The sequence below is a fragment of the Lissotriton helveticus genome, chromosome 9 (genome assembly GCF_964261635.1).
Source record: "Lissotriton helveticus chromosome 9, aLisHel1.1, whole genome shotgun sequence".
Taxonomy (NCBI): Eukaryota; Metazoa; Chordata; class Amphibia; order Caudata; family Salamandridae; genus Lissotriton; species Lissotriton helveticus.
Genome location: NC_136070.1, coordinates 244,966,847 through 244,984,284, shown reverse-complemented (window position 1 = coordinate 244,984,284; position 17,438 = coordinate 244,966,847). Strand labels below are relative to the sequence as shown.

Sequence of the window (17,438 nt, the reverse complement as noted above, 5' to 3'; positions counted from 1 at the left end):
ACTTGATTTTGGCAAATGTTCTGGTGATGAAAGAATATTGGAGAAAGGCTTATGTAAAGTTTCCTCTCCATGTCCTTGAAAAGATATCCCCTCTTGTCTCAGGCTGCCAATTCGTGCTGGCAAAGTATTTGTATTTGTTGTTGTTTTTGGCTCCTACTTGTGGCATTTTCCTACTGATCTTTTTAGATCTCTGTTGCTTGTCAAGCTTCTCTTGTAATAGCTGCACGAATAGGTGTAGTGGGCAAGGTGGAATGAACATGATGCAGGACAATGTGATAACTACCAAGGACTTATAGGTACAGTTTGGAGCTGTTAAAAACAGTGGCAATAGCCGGATGTAGTGTATCAGTTTCTCAGATGACAATGCATTTTCTTCTTTGTAGTCTAAAATGGCTCCCAAAAACTGTATCCTAGCCAAAGTATTGAGTGAAGCTTTCTCCTTGTTAAAAGCTGGTCTAATCTTTGAAATAGTCATAGGTAGGCTTTGGGAGAGGCCTCTACCTCAAAGATAGACCTGCTTTTAATCAATCAATCGTTAAGGTATGGGCTCATTAGCTGCCTTTGGTGTGTGACGAGAGCAGCAATTGGAGGCAGACTTTTTGTGACGATCCAATCCAAATGGGAGAAAACAAAACTGGTAGAAAAAAACGGCTACTGGGAATAAAATATATCTTTCGATGTTTCGAGGATAGGAATGTAAAAATATGCACCTCAAGCCTTGTTACAAATGTCCCATCCTGAAGAAGTTGAAGGACTTCCTGCAAAGCTACCATCAGCAAAGACTGTTTTTGAGGTATTCGTTTAGTCAACATACGTCTCAAATAGGACAGTAATCCTAAAATTTCTCTCTGTTGTGAAAGAATCTTGAGTAGAAGTCTCTTTTTTACTGGGACCTGTTTGAGTGACCCTTCCCATAACAGTTAAAGAACTTCTAATGCTGACTGCGTTGAAGAAGGTTTTATTTTATTAGTGGACTAATTCCAGAGTAATGCCCTAACAAAACAAGCCCATGTCCCAACTGTCCGAATGACTCCTCTTTTCTGGCGCTTTGACGAGTAAGACAATCTTTTGTTACTTCTGGACTGTTGGGGAGGTTGAAAGTATTGTTGATTGTAACATGAATGTTGAAGTTGCAACCAATGGCCGTGGTATGGCTGGTACGTACCACACAATAAAGGCTAGTCGCATCCCTGTGCTTGTATAAAGTACTGCAGGGATCAAGATTGTATCTTGCCCAAGGATTATGCTATCTTGGTTTTAGTTTTAATATTGTGTTGTCTACAGGAGGGCCAAATACAGACTCTCCCACAAATGGCGAGTGCAAGATTCTGCTTTGTACTTGCAGGCGTAAGAATGTGCTTCTTAACCAGCCCTGTTGTTGTAGCGCACCCACTCCTGACAGGTTAAAGTCCAAGATTGTGGCTATGCCAGATCACATCTGGCAGTCATAATAGCCTAAAATTGCAAGGAGTTACATGACCTGATTGAGGATTTTACCCCAAGAATTCATCCTGTGACCCTTCCTGTCCTGGTTGCAGGTATAGGGAGACCCCAATTGCTACATTTCCTATGCACCACCACCATGACTACTGAGTCAGTTTCTTAATGAACAATGAGACAGATATGCATGCTATTATGCTCCCTATATTTCTTCTCGAGTCTAGGTTCTGCATCAGTTTCTTACACTCCAACCTTGTCTGATCATCAATGGGGATAGAAGCGTCATCTTGGTGGATCTTCAAAATCATAGAGAAAACAGTATCTTTGGCCAGCAAGCAACAGTACAAATCACTTTGCCACCCTCTCTATTTGGGATTCAAATGTTCTGATGACATGCTTAGAGGTTTCTGCTGGTGGAGAGTTTGTCCCCTGTGGCTGCACCTACATAACCGTCCCATTTGTGGCCCTCAATACGAGGAGTATCATCTTGGACATCTCCTTCCTCTCTGTCATAACTGGTCCAGCCTGACAGAGGAGGGGCCATAGAGAGTGGAGGTACTTGTAGTGTTGTCTGGAAATTAACTTGTGGTATTCTCATCCTTCTCAAGTGGCCTCGATTCTCTGGAATGCACCACTCAGATGTCATGGTCCTCACGGTGCCATGATAGGAGTGCAGCTGACAGAAGTGGGTATCTACCCGTCTTAATTCTATGCAATCGAATCGAAATAAAGCCATTCATTCATTCAATTCTATGCAATGCGTACATTATCAGAGACATCTCCTTTTTTTACATTTGTACTGCAGCATGTGGTTACACGTTCTTCTGATTCCTGAGCCTGTGATGACTGCTGCCTCGGAGTACCATATCTCCCAGCCCTTCGGGAGTTCACGCAAAAGCTGGAGATCGCCGCACCAAACTTGAATGACGGTCTATTTGTAGTGCGCCCTCTGGGTCTCGATGCTTTATATTGACATACCAAGAGGTGACAACAGCATGTTAGCTTGACTTACATCACAGTTCTTGTTTTGGCAGCAGTATGTTGGCTCCCTGAAGAGAGAAATCAGAATGAGCAATAACTGGTGACAGTGACTTTGGTTTGGGTGTGAAGAGAACACACTTGCATGTGTGCAAAGTGTCGAGGAGACGTTATGTATACAGGACTAAGAAGTCACAGGAATTTTAGAGATGTTGAAAGTCTAAATTTTGAAGTAAGAGCAGGATGAAAATGAACAATGCAGTGGGTTGTATGTGAAACCTTACTATTAGTAGAATGTTGAAAAGACGAGTATTGTGTACAATCAAGTGCGAGAGTCAGCACTGTTTATCAATATAAACGCTGAAGTGAAATGATTTTGAACTCAGAGAATCGTACACCATTTGAACCTAAAGACTCATTTGAATTTAAGTAATGGTGGTCTCTGTGTTTTTAGGTTTTGTGTACCTTCAGACCTACAGTGACGACAAGTGTTTTTTTGCCAAGCATATGTTTCAGAGTAGAGAGCTGGACTCCAAGATTTTAGGTAAGATCACTGAACTAGTGATACCCCACTGATGAGTTACACTTGCCTGTATTTCCTTACAGGGACTGCTCACATAACAAGTGTGGCGCCTAAAGCTTTTAAACCTATGTCTTTCTTCAGTTCTTATTGCATTGGTAGGTATAGCACAGGCACCATACACGAGGGGTTTTTCGGTCTTTCACTGACATGCAGAAAACAAATGTTTTGCACCTCGTCTCACTGGGTCTCTTTCTTATTAGTTATTTTAGTTTATTTGTGCCCAGATCCCTTCCCTTGGGGTTACTCCTTCTGACACTCTCTACACAAAATAGACTGACGATTAGGTAATCATGGGGACCGTAGTTCCATGCTGCTTCTGGGGTTTTACCAGAGGAAAGACTGCGTTCTTCATTGCCTAACAGATGTTTGCCTTGGGGGAAGAGGTAATGGATATGGTTGGTCTGCACAGTGAAACTTGTAACAAGGGACAATGTGTTTTTTATGTACAAAATACCACAATTAAGGGTAGTTCTGATGCAAAATATTAGTCCGATTCTGCTTTACTGCTAGCTGAAAAAAATGCCTTTTGGTTGATTTTATGTTATGAGCAGAATAAACAATGCAGTGTTTTTTCTACACAAAATAACAGAATCTATGTGAGTGACAAAACATAAGCAACACTGCTGTATTTTTTCAACAAATATAGAATTTTCATCTGTTAAACAATTATATTTAATGAAGACACTTGCACATACTCACAAACAAGTTACTTACTTTTGGAATGGCTTTCTGGCGATTACTCTATCTAACCATTTACCCCAGACTGCAGCCGCCAGACAAGATCCAGAAATATTTTCCAGCATTTGCTCCCACATGCCAGGAGGTGGCGCAGTCAGACTCCAAAGCAACCTCTCCCCTCTGGAAATGATGGCGGTGGGTCTATATAGGTGCCACCCCTGTGCACTGACATCAGAGCATTCTAGACGCAGAATGTTAATAACAGATCTAGAATCAAGACAATGTGCAAAAACTAACCTGGGACCTTACTAATATCCAGACGCGGAGGACAGGGGTGTATGTGCAAATCTGTGTTTAGAATATCCACCAGGAAGAGTGTTTCTGAAGGTAAGTAACTTTTTCTTCTGATCAGATACTTCTAACTGCAGATTCCTCACATTTTTAATGTTTATCAAAGCAGTACCTCTAAAAGGTGGAGGGTGTGAGGAGTGGACTTCCCACCAAGAAACTATGCAGGGTTGACTGGGCAAAATAGCCATTTCTGCGAACCTGAGAGTCAAAGCAGTAATGTCGAGTGAAAATGTGGAATGATGCCCAGGTATTCACCAGGTACATGTAAAGCAGCATAATGCACCTGGCTAATGATGTAGTTTCAGCCTTTGCTCTGGCAGAATACGTCTGAAGACAATCAGGAGACTCCTTCTTGGCCAATGCATAGCACATTTTTATGTAAGGAACAATGCATCAGATTAGGTCAGTTTCTGAACAGTACAGAACCCCACAAAAAGTGTCACCCACTTGGTTCTCTTGGGGACCAACCATTGAAGCCTCTCCTCATCCTTACAAGAATGTGGCAGAGAGAAGAATGGAAAGGCGACACTACTTTTGGCAGACGTACTGACCAAGTTGAAGCACTAGCTTGGCTGGGAAGAAGGTGGTATATTGTGGTTGCACTGACAGCTGCTGCAGTCCACCGACATTGGGCATGGAAGTATTAGAAATGAGGAAGACAATTTTAAGGGTCAATTGCCTAAAAGTACAGCAGTGCACAGTCTCGAAAGGTGTGCACATTAAGTTAAGAACCAAATTAAGGCCGCACTGTGGCTCAACCAAAGGTGTAGGAGGAAACATGTATGTAAAACCTTTCAATAATGCATCATAAATTGCGACTTTATTAACAGGGCTGACAGCAAACCTGAAAAGGCTGAAAGGATTGACAAATAAACATTTACAAGTTCCCACAGCAAGGACCTGTGGGCCAAAGACAGGGCAAACAGAAGAATACGAGGATATTTAGTCTGCAGTGGATCGAACAGACAGTCCTCACATCAGGCCACAAATGTTGCCTACTGTCCAGAGTATTTGGATGTTGTGGGCAGATGATGACCTGCCAGAATGACATCCAGTACTTCCTCAGAAAAAGGAAATCCACTCAGCTGGTTCCATGAAGAAGTAGGTTATGAAGGTTCAGTGTAGCACTTTGTCCTGTACTTGGGAGAGCGGGTCCTTCTGAAGAGGTAGGTGGAGGGGGAAGGGCAGATGATCAGACTCAGCAGTTTAGATTCCCAGACCTGCCAAGCCCAATTTAGGATTATGAGGATGTCCCAGACTGGTTTTGGGGTGGAAAGGCTCTTCACAACACCGTGCCTCGAATACACCTAAAAAGGGACTCTTCTATACTGGTTGAAGGTGTGATTTCTGCCTGTTGATGGAGACCCCAGGGAACAAGGAAGTGAGATGATCATCAACAGGTGACTTTGATGAGCTCGCCTTCAACAGCAAGTCCTTGAGTTATGGGAACACATGCACTCCTGACCTTCGAAGATGGCATGTGACCACTGCTGTGTCCTTTGTAAATGGCCTGAGGGCGAAGAGACCCCGACTGGCAGTACAGTAAACTGAATGTGTTCCTACCTCATCACAAAGTAGAATTGTAGAACAGGTACATGAAAATATACATCCTGTAAGTCTAAGGACATTATTCAATCCCCAGAATCTAGAGCGGAGAGGACCTGGGCCAGCATCAGCATTTTCAATGTGTTCTTCCGAAGGAAGGTGTTCTAGAACGGAGGGTCCAAAATCATTTTGAGCCCACTGTCATTTTTGGGCCTCAAGAAGTAATGGAAGTCAGACGTAATGCCCCTCTCTTAAGCGGGGACTCTTCCATTGCCTCTTTGTCCGGTAAAGCCAGAACCTCTAGGGCAAGCATGAAGACATATTCTGCCGAGGTCTGAGTAAAAACAGAAGGAACTGTAAGGGAGTTGATAGAAACTAGAACGGCGTATTCATGATGAGCAACCTGCAGGATTCACCAGTCTGAGTTAATCGCATGTCACTTGGGCAGGTAAATGCATATTCTGCCCCACACTGTTTGCAGGTGACTCTAGAAGGGGAAATCAGAGCAGCTTGGTGGTGGATGGGAAAGAAGATATGGGCCGGACATTACTATGGTGACCGTCTTCTGCCGACAACACGCTCCTTGTAGCCATAGAAGAGCTGGATGAGCAGCTGCACAGGCTGAGATGGCTGCCTCTGGAGGTAATCCAGCACTTGGTGCAACCCCTGAAATGTCAGAATTGTTGATGGGCAAGAGAGAGCAATTCAAAGGTTCCGGACATGGTGTGACTATTTTTAAATATTTCCAAAGATGAATCTGCCTTGTCACCACACTAGCACCCATAGCACAATCTATACAGTTTGTGGTATACAGCCCGGCCTTAAAGATTTATTTAGTCTTGTCCAGCCCGACCTGATTGTCACATCAGAGAGCGAATGAGTGTAAATACCTAATAGGTATTTTGCTATAAGAGATTGTGGTGCCACATTGGCAGCAGAAGACACCCGCTTGCCAAGAGCAGCAATGCACTTCGATTGTCTATCAGGTGGGGCAGTAGGGAAGGTATTTGGGTTGACATTATTGCTGTAGACGGCACCGCAAGATTTTCTGGGGTTAGGTGCTGAATCACTCAAAGCAGAACTATGGTGCGTAAGGAATGGGCGACTTAATGGTGGTGTCAAGCAAGGCCTAGACCACATTGCAATTAGTGTGTCTGACAGAGCCCCAATGAAAGGTAGCAAAGGCTTTGAAGTTAAATAGCCAGGGTGTAAAATCTATTAAAACATATTAGCCTTGGTTTCTGCAACTGACAACAACAATTCCAACACCTTTGCTGCCGGTGCTTAATTTGTAAAAGAATAAGTGCCTGGGTCCAAAGTTTTGCTCAGAAGCCCAACGCTGGTGTTACTGGATGCCCACATGCCAAATACCAAGGCAGTGTGGTCTGGATTTCACCTGATGTCTCTTTCATCCACCAGCAGACTATTCCTGCCCCTCTATCTCACTCTTTCATGTTCTTGTGCCAGTGGGGAGGCATCCCTATCACTCTATCAACCACATAAATTACATCTTGGAAGTCGGTAAAGAACAGACAGTGTTTGTTATGTTATTTTATGTTATCAGTTTGTGTAAGGGCGACAGCTGCCCCAGCAAAGAGGCGTCCCGGCGCTGGTAGATCAATGAATACAGTGTTGATAGAAGCCGGCCAAGCTGGGACAAGCAGCCCTAAGGAGGAGGAAACAGAAAGGTTTTGACGGCTTTCCGAAAGGCAGATAGGTTATCCATACCACGGATGCCCACCGGCAAGGAGTTCCAAAGCTTGGCTCCCAACACCCGGAAGGAGCGACCACCAATGCGGCATAGCTTGGTATGAGGTACAATCACTAGATGTTGTCCCAGTGAGCGCAAACTACGCTGGGGCACATAAGGAGTAAGAAGCGGACACAGGAGATCTGGGCACCTGGATTTAAGAATCTTAAACGCCAGACAGAGAGCTTTGAACTGGATTCGAGAATCAACTGGAAGCCAGTGCAGCTTTCTGATCGTAGCTCTGGCAGAGCATCGACGAGGAAGGCCTACCAAGGTCCTTGCTGCAGAGTTCTGAACTCTCTGCAGACATGCTATCTCGGCCTTATTAGCGCCCAAGAACAGCACACTGGCGTAGTCCAGGCAAGAAAGGATGGTAGCTTGGAGAATAAGCTGCCGTACTTTAGAATCAAAGAACTTCAGTATCGGATTAAGGCCCCTCAACAGACCCACACAGGTGGCTGCCACTCTCTTGGTGTGGGTCTGGAAGCTGAGCGAGGAGTCCATCCAGACTCCCAAAGTTTTGACTAATGACTTGGATTCTGGCATGGTGCCCAAAGAAGGTGGCCACCAATGCTCATTCCAGTGGGTGGTGTTCTTCCCTACAAGCAGCACCTCCGTTTTGCCTGCATTAAGCTGCAGGCAATTGTCAGTCATCCAATGGGCTACTGCAGCCATCCCGAGTGGGTGGTGTTCTTCCCTACAAGCAGCACCTCCGTTTTGCCTGCATTAAGCTGCAGACAATTGTCAGTCATCCAATGGGCTACTGCAGCCATCCCGTCCCTAAATCTCGTGGCCGATGTAGATGGCCCTTCAGTAAGAGTGATGACCAGCTGAGTATCATCTACATATGATACCAGCGTACGGTCCCACTCTTTAGCTACTGCCGCAAGCGGCTGCACATAGAGATTAAAAAGGGGCGGGCTGAGTGCAGAGCCCTGAGGAACTCCCTGACCGATATGGTGGGACTGAGAAAGATACGGGGGTGCCGACACCCGGAAGGATCTGTCCTTTAAAAATGAACGAAACCATTCCAGGGCGACACCAGTAATCCCAGCTATCTCCAGACGATATAACAGAATGTCATGCGATACCGTGTCAAAGGCCACGCTGAGATCTAACAAAATCAGCTCTGCACTCTGACCGGCGTCAAGAATCGTCCGGAGATGTTCGGTCGTGGCCAGTAGGGCAGACTCGACACTAGGACCCGGCCTGAACCCATTTTGTGATGGGTCCAGGGTTCCGTTATCGTGCATGAATTGAGACAGCACATTATTAACGTGGCCCTCAGCGAGTTTAGCCACCCATGGGAGAAGGGAAATCGGTCTAAAATTATCTGGTTTAGAAGGATCCAGGGAGGGCTTCTCAATGATAGGGGAGACCCATGCCTGTTTCCAGGCAGTAGGAACACTGGCCATAGAAAAGGACAGGTTAAGTATAAAACTCAAAGGCTGCTGGAAAAACATCAGAGACTCAATGAATTGTGTCGGCCTCATAGGATCTGCCGGAGAGCCAGATTTAACTTTCCTACAGAGTACGGCCAGCTCATCATTTGTGATTTCTGGTATGAGAGTCAGGGCAGCACCGCCAGTTTAAGTATTAGTGGAGACGTGTAGGTCCAAAGAGTGCTGCGGAAATTACCTATATATTTTTTGCACCTTTTCTACAAAGAAGCAGTTTAGGAGCAGAGTCCCAGCTCCTTGGCAAAGGGCACAAAAAGAAAGGAACTGTCAACACGGAGGGGTGGCGCCTATATGCGGTTCCTTGCCATTACTGCTGGAGGAAGGATGAGGCTATTGCAGAGTCTGTCAGCACGATATACAGGAGTGCTGGAGCAATTGCTAGATAAAGTTTCCGAATCAAGTCTGGTTCCTGGGGAAATTTAAAAGGTGATGATCAGGTAGAAGTATTCATCAGGATAAAAATTATAAGTTCACTTATTTTTTGAGAGTAGAATTACCTTTAAAGCATGCAGGGATAGCAGGAAAATGCTGCACTTGTTGGTTGTCGTGTATTTGATTGGATAACCATCACAAAACACATACAGATGTTCTGCACATCAATTTAGAAAATAACAAATGAACAATCAGTAAAAAAACACGTCTTTCAAATAGAGGCTTTTGTTGAGTGTTGCTGCCTTAAATAACAATTCCCAAAATGGCTGCTCTGTGTCTGTAGGGTTTGCATGTTGATTTCTTGTGCACAGGCTTACTGCATAACCTATACAGATACCTATACAACTTCACTTATAACAGTTTGACAGTTAGCAGAACTGGTACAGCTTTGGTGTAAAACGTGTTTACGCACCAGCGTAAACAAAACAATATACACGAGCACATTGAAAACACAACAATTTTAGTAAGCAGATACACAGTATAATCTGCTCATGCAGAAAAAAATCTGGTAACTTTACAAAAATATAAATTGACACGTTCCTTGTTTTTTTATATATAATAAATTAATAATACTTCAAATGCACCCTTAGCATAATATCATGTGAATCAAGTGTTTTCAGTCAGTTAAGTGCTGAAGGATCTTCGCATTACAGGAGCTTGCTGATATCTTTTTTGCACATAAGTGAAGCCAGAGGGTCTGATTCACAAAGTTAAACTTACACTTCTGTGTAAGTGTATGATTCTTTGCTATTCACAAAGGTATTTTACAAGAAGTATTTTTACAACTGCGGAGTCTCTGCACATAAAAAGATAAGACTATCCTATCTTTTTATGTGCTGAGACTTCGCAGTCAAAGAAACTACTAGTTAAATACCTTTGTGAATACAAAAGTGTAAGTTCACTTTTGTGAATCAGGCCCTAACTGTGTAAAAACCTTAGCTGAGGGTGGAAAGTCCTAGATTAATGAACATTTTTGCCTGTAGCTTTACACCACACGGTCCACAATTGCCATTCTCCGACCAAGGGCCGGGCAAAGTGTGTATCTGGGCGGAACAAGAACAAAAAGGCTAGGAACATCCAGAAACTTGTAGGTTTGTGAGAAGTGTAAACCTTTTTTAGGTCCATACACACCTAGGACAGTTAATCCTGCAAAGGCCCTCCCTCGAGGGAAAACGATAGGTTACACACCACCCTTTATGGGTGTGTAGAAGGGCTTTCTCAACAGAACACTTTTTACGCGTGGGCAAACTAAAATGAGAAAAGTGAATTCTCTCAATCCACCACGAATATGAGTATATACAGAGAATTAGAAATGCGTGGAAATCTGTTTTCGATATATTTTCACGAATACTATTGCAGCGGTTTATGAAGTAAGATGTGTGTGTGTGCACATCTAACCAATTTATAGGTGTTAATCTAGGAGCACAGATTGATGCATAATTGTGTGAATTAGCCCGGATAACAGCACTCATGACTTCTGCATGCTCAAACAGGAGGTACAACCTCTGATAACACAATTTCAACTTCTTAACAAAGCATTTGAACAAAAGCAGTGGTCAGAGTCCGTCTCTTTTGCTTTACAATCCTTCAGAGTACACAGTCACTTCTTCCCATTCACCTAATCATGTGCAGTGTGTCTTCAGTATGCCTGCTTTGTGAATTAGCCCGTTCAGTGGTTGTCGCTTCTTCGGTTTGATTGTAGAGTGAAAATGATTCTTGAACGAACTGTCTGCACATGGGGCATTGCTGAAAATAGTGCATGCAGCCATCGCATAAACACGCGTGCCTGCATGGCAAAAGTACCCAGCTGACCCTTCCGTTTTGGCAAACAACACAGTCTTTCCCAGTCTCTTCCAGGGTTTCTGAGCCACCTTCACTTCGCTCCAGATTCTCACAAATGTCTGAGTCCGTACTTGGCTCTTTGGAAACTGAGTTGCTGGCAGACAGCGTGGGGTTAGCGTCGGCAGACATGAACAGTTGCTAAGGAAATACAAAGGAAAAGAGCATAGTCGGGTTAGATAATGACTGTTGAAACAGGTAAATTAAATGTAAACTAAGCTACAGTGCACTCAGGCCATCATCTTCGCTGCGCGGGACCAGTGGGCGGTAATACTGCCTAACAATATACTGATACTGCTCCATCAGTTTACCTGCGTGCCAAGCTCTGCAAGTCAGAAAAATGCTGGTTTTGTGTGGAAAAATTGAGCATCCATCAAATATTTACACAGGTTTTGAGCGCATCCTGGATTGGCATTTGCAGATTGAGAAGCTTACTATAACCGTGAGCCTTTTTGTTGTTTGCAAATTGATTGTATGGTTCCAGAAGATACCTCAGTATAAAGACGTGATCAATTGGCAAATTGCTTAAACAATAATCTGACCTTGCTATTTTATCTAAACAATGTTATGTTATTCCCAAGCCAACAAATGCAGTCCAATAACTTTTTCAATTAACCCCCTTTTGAGTCACCCCGGTACCAAAATGAATGCATTCATTGTGCTTAACTTGCGCCATATTGGGGTTAGCAGTGGTATGTTACCCTTTTTAGGTCTCGCCTAAGCAGCGCTTGCGCTGTCTCTTCGAGACATGCGGTATCTAAGATATGGGCTTTAAAAAACGCTCATGTTTTCATTGGTTCCCATTGCTGTCCTTTAGAAATGCAGGCTTTTCATTATTGAATACACTTAATAGTCCCTCCTTTTGGAATTTTGTATCCTCCCAGGAGGACTGGCCTTCTTACATGTGTTCTTACTGTTCAGGTTATTTAAACTTAGAGAAAACTCTTTTTTAGTTGGCCTGCCTCTTTGCCCAGCAACTGTTGTGTTTACTTGTGTAATGAAGTTTTGCTTTCATCATTTGATTGCTGTCGCTTTAATTTCCCTGTGCCTCCCCCGCAACAGCCCCACAACACTGCTCGCAGGCCCCCACCACCCCTACAAGGCCACTGCTGTTTTGTTAGTTTTTTGGATACTTATGCATAATTTGCAATGCAGGGCCCTCGTTTAATATCCCTTTGCTATCTACCAACAGCCCCTGCAATACACTGCTTACCTGTCCTCGAGATCACTGCATTGAATTCTTATGTTATTTTACACTAAACTCGTTTATTTATATAGCGCACCTAGCCATGGGCTATCAGCTCATTATAACTAGATGATGAGCGGACAGCAGACTTGAACAAGTATCCCCAGCTCACCATTCAGCAGCTTTCACCACTGCCCCATATCCTTTGCCTAGCCATATTGCAGAGTGCACTACCATATGTGGCCAAAAGAGGTCCAAAGGGACAACTACTGACAGACTGTGGTACTGCACCCTCACAACACTGCTTATTTTCTTTGGAAGTTGTACTGCGAACCCGACCAGAAGGTATTGGAGACCTTTACATGGGCAACACTTCTCCAGTACCAAAGTGGCAGTTCACCATGCTGACATTTTCCAACGAGGACAATTGTATTATAATCAGAGTGACTGTTCTGTCCACTAATATGAAGCAGTGTTTAATTTCACTTTGCAATTAGGTGTGGACAGTTGTCAGTGCTTCATATCTATGCTCACTAACGAAGGCACCGCTTTCTTGTTATTCTTTTGCAGTTGTGGCGCAAACCCGACCGGAAGGTATTGGAACGCTTAACATGAGCAACAGTTCTGCAGTTCCAAAGTGGCAGCTCGATGTGCTAGCATTTTCCAACGTGGACATTTGTATCATAACTAGGGCTCCCGGTTTTCCATTTAAACGGATTTTTACATATAAATACCACCGGAAAACAAGTTTTCGTTTGTCTGTATTTATATGTAAAAACGGGAAAATACTTCTGCCATGCTCTACGCAGAGTTGCCTCACCATGTCCTCCTCCTGATTACAGGGCTGTGCCTGCCTACAGTAACATGAAATGTTTTTGTAGATGCCCCATCCATTTCCGGGGCTCCGCTCATCCCCTGAGGTAAGCTCTGCACCAGCCTATTGTAAACAAAAGTAAGTGCCTTCGGAGAAGAGGTGAGGGGGTGGGGCTGGATTCAGTGGTGTATGCAGTTTTGGGTGCAGCAAAAACAAGGAATCGAATGCCAGCAACCCCTGGTGTGCCAACGCCTAGTTACATCAGTGGAGTGTTGCCGAGTTTGTGGCTGGACTACAGAGCAGTACACTGTGTATGTGTGGCTGCAAGAACAATCTGGCCACAAACTCAAAGCCTTTTTACGCCACAGACTGGAGTGTATGCAGAGTTTGTGGCTGGACTGCATAGCCCATAACCATTGCGGTCTCTTCCTTTTCACTGGACAAGACAAGGACAGTGTCCACTTCTGCTGCCCCCCTTTCTTCCTCTTCTTCCCTCTCTTTCTGTTGCGCTCCTCCTCACTTGTAGAAAACCATGATTGTTCTTTCCTCTCCTTTCCGTCATTTGTTTCACTGTGAAGTGGATCTAAAAAAGGAGAAATACGTTTGCTGCAAATGTCTTTGTCTGACATTTTTCTACACCAAAATCCAACCTCCAGAGGAAAGAAAAAAGCTTTTAAGATGCACGCACTAAATACATAACTAAATAAAACAAGACAGAGTAGTCGCAAAGTGGCCAGTTTGGTTTTATTTACAACCAAACACATTAGCACCACCTTTTAGAGTTTGCCAGTGAAGCGCTACTTTTATTTTCATGTCGTTAGCTTTTCAAGCAAATATTCTCATTGATTTCTGAATAATGAGTGTAAACGCATTATGATGTATTCCCTGTGAGAGTTAGCTTTTTTCCAGTACACTGTTACTTTTTTTTCACGCAGCATATTACTCTAGTCTTGTGCATAATTTGAAATGAGTTGCTTCCAGGTGTTCAGTGAGGGAGAGGATCTGTGCCGATGACAGAAACCCTAAAGCTCTGACACAAATTGCTTGTGATAGCACTTTTAAGCGTATTTCAGACATTCTGCAAATGGCACATTTTTCAGATGAATGTAATGTGTTGGCCAATAACAACCGAGTGCATGTGTGCATTGTCAATTTAAATAAGTATGGAAAAATACTAGCAGCAGCGTCAACTTTTGCTTGTGGCAAAAATAAATGTGGATAAATACAGATAAAATGCCCATAAAATAAATATGGATAAATACAGACAGAAATGGCAAAAAAATAAATACCATAAAACCGGGAGCCCTAATCATAATCAGCACAACTCCTCTGTTCACTAATATGAAGTGGTGCTTAATTTCATTTTGCAATTAGGCGTATACAGTCGGGAGCACTTCAGTGTCTACACTCACTAACTGAGACACCACTTTCCTGTTATTTGTTTTCCCCAGTTCTAGCACTAGCCCTACTGGAAGGTACTGAAGCGCTTTACTGAGCACCAGTTCTCCAGTTCCAAAGTGCTAACTCGCCGCGCTAACATTTTCCAACTAGGAAGTTTGTATTATAATCAGTGTGACTGCTCTGTGCACTAATATGAAGCAGTGTTTAATTTCACTTCGCAATTAGGCGTGAACAGTTGGGAGCGCTTTGGTGTATACACACACTAACTAATACAAAGATTTTGTGTTATTTGTTTTACAGTTGTTGCCTGAACCTGACCAGAAGGTACTGGAGAGCTTTACGTGAGCACATGTTCTCCAGTTCCAAAGTGGCAGCTCACTGCGCTAAAATTTTGCAACGAGGGCATTTGTATTATAATCAGCACAACTGATCCGTGCCCTAATACGAAGTGGTGTTTAATTTCACTATGCAATTTAGCGTGCACAGGTAGGAGCGCTTCGGTGCCTACGCACACCAACGGTGGCACAAATTTCCTTTTTTTTCTTCTTTTTTTTGTGCCCTTGTAGCGCAAACCTGACTGAAAGGTACTGGATCGCTTTACATGAGCACAGCTCTCCAGTTCCAAAGTGGCAGCTCGCCACACAAACATTTTACAACAAGGATATTTGTGTTATAATCAGCATGACTGCTCAGTGCACTAATATGAAGCAGTGTTTAATTTCACTTTGGAATTAGGTGGGCATGCACAGTTGGGAAAGCTTTGGTGTCAATGCACAATAATGGAGGTACCGCTTTCCTGCTTTTTTGGGCAGTTGAAACGCAAACCCAACCGGAAGGTATTGGAGCACTTTACGTGAGCACCAATGCTCCAGCTACAAAGTGTCAGCTTGCTGCGCTAACATTTTCCACTGAGGACATTTGTATTATGCTCTGTGCACTAATATGAAGCGGTGTTTAATTTTATTTATTTATTTATTACAGACTTGTACCGCGCTGGGAATCGACTCCCGAAGGAGTATCTCCGCGCCCCTGGCATCATCTTTGAACAGAGCAGGTCCTACAGTGTAGCATTATTTCCCCTTTGTCGGATAAACTAGTATTGAAAAAGGAAAGTTTTTTGTTTCTTCCTAAAAGGAAGATGTTCCCTACACTGTCTGATCTCTCTGGGGAGATTGTTCCACAGCTTTGGGCCGGCCACAGACAGGGCCCTACCCCCTTGCCTAGCCTTCTTAATCCTAGGAACACATAGGAGTTCTTGATCTCCCGATCTAAGAGATCGGGAGGGAGCGTATGCATTGAATTTTTTTGTCAGATATTCGGGGCCTTTCCCTGTGAGGCACTTATGGATGACACAACATGTCTTAAACAATACCCTCTGTTTCACTGAAAGCCAGTGAAGCTTAATTAACAGGGGTTTAGATGGAGTACGTGCAGGGGCGTTGAGGACAAGGCGTGCAGCAGTGTTCTGCACAACCTGCAATCTGGAGAAGACCCCCTCGTTGGCAGCTAACAGCAATCCATTACAGTAATCAAGCCTGCTCAACACAAGCGCCTGTACAAAGGTTTTTCTAGTGGTATCAGGGAGCAGGGGGAACACTTTTCGGAGAAGCCCAATGATATGCAAACAGGAGCCAACCACTTGGTTTCCATGTTGTTTCAAGGAAAGCTCCTGATCCAGTTTTACTCCAAGATTTTTCACACACTGTTTAGGTTCAGGGACTGGGCCCAGATCTTGCGGCCACCAGTCAGGAGTCCACAGGCGTTTAGCTTCCCTAAAGAGCATCACCTCCGTTTTGGAAACGTTGCACTGTAAGAAGTTCGAGCCCATCCACTGGGCCACTTCTGTCATACCCCGGGCAAAGGAGTTTCGCACTTCAGATGTCAAAGTTTTAAACGGAAAGAGGAGTTGTGTATCGTACGCATACGATACCGGGATAAAACCGTGGGATCTCATGATGTTCGACAGGGGGGCCACATAGATGTTAAATAAAGTAGGGCTCAAACATGAGCCCTGTGGCACCCCCTTAGAGATCTCCACCTCCTCCGACCGATACGTCCCCATGATGACACTTTGGGTACGCTTAGTGAGAAAACTCCTTAGCCAGGCCAGCACCCTGCCTTCCAGACCGATGTCAATTAGTCTGGAGGTCATGATGTCATGTGACACCGTGTCAAACGCCGCTGACAAATCTAAAAGCACCAGGATAACGGAAAAACCCCATCCTGTAGCATATGAAGATCGTCAGCGACGGACAACAGGGCAGTCTCAGTGCTGTGCCTAGGCCTAAACCCAGACTGGGAGGGATCTAGCCCCCCTGCACTTTCGATGGAATTTGACAAGTGCAGATTGACAAATTTCTCCGTCAGCTTCCCAAAAAATGGAAGGAGTGAGATAGGTCTTAGATTTGTCAATTCAGTCCAGGGGATGGTGTTGTTTTTCCTCAGTGGTTTCACCAGTGCCCGCTTCCAATCTAGGGGGACTTCCCCTGTGCTCAGGGACAGGTTGATTACATGCTGGATTCCTGTAGCCAAAACATTAGCCACTAACGGCATAATGCGTGCCGGGATGATATCAGAGGGGCACCCGCTTTTTGTCTGGCTAATTAAAGTTCACTTTGCAATTAAGTGTGCACAGTTGGAAGCGCTTCAGTGTCTACGCACACTAACAGTGGCAACGCTTTCCTGTTATTTTTTTTGCAGTTGTAGCGCAAACCAGACTTGTAGGTATTGGAGCGCTTTACGTAAGCACCAGTTCTCCTTTTCCTAAGTGGCAGCTCACCACGCTAACATTTTCCAACAAGGACATCTGACGGCATTAGGTTTGACCTCAGCTCACTTGCTGAAAACCATGACTTCAACAAACTGCTCTGACTCTCTCTTTCCTCGATTTGTTCCCCTGTGAAATGGATCCAAAAAAGAAAGAAATACTTTGGCTGCAACGGTAGTCTTTTTCTGACATTTTTCTATTTCAAAGTGCAGCC

At 44.1% G+C, this 17,438-nt stretch overlaps 1 protein-coding gene across 1 annotated transcript in view; it reads right to left on the bottom strand.

The window, feature by feature from the left end:
* Positions 1–3,649: 3,649 nt before the first annotated feature.
* CGRRF1 (cell growth regulator with ring finger domain 1) overlaps positions 3,650–17,438 on the bottom strand; it is a 130,106-nt gene continuing 116,317 nt past the window's right edge. Inside the window, exon 6 of the mRNA XM_078659836.1 lies at positions 3,650–11,197. Coding sequence (XP_078515962.1) covers positions 10,832–11,197 — 366 coding nt within the window. The 3' untranslated portion in view covers positions 3,650–10,831. The remainder of the gene's footprint in view (positions 11,198–17,438) is intronic.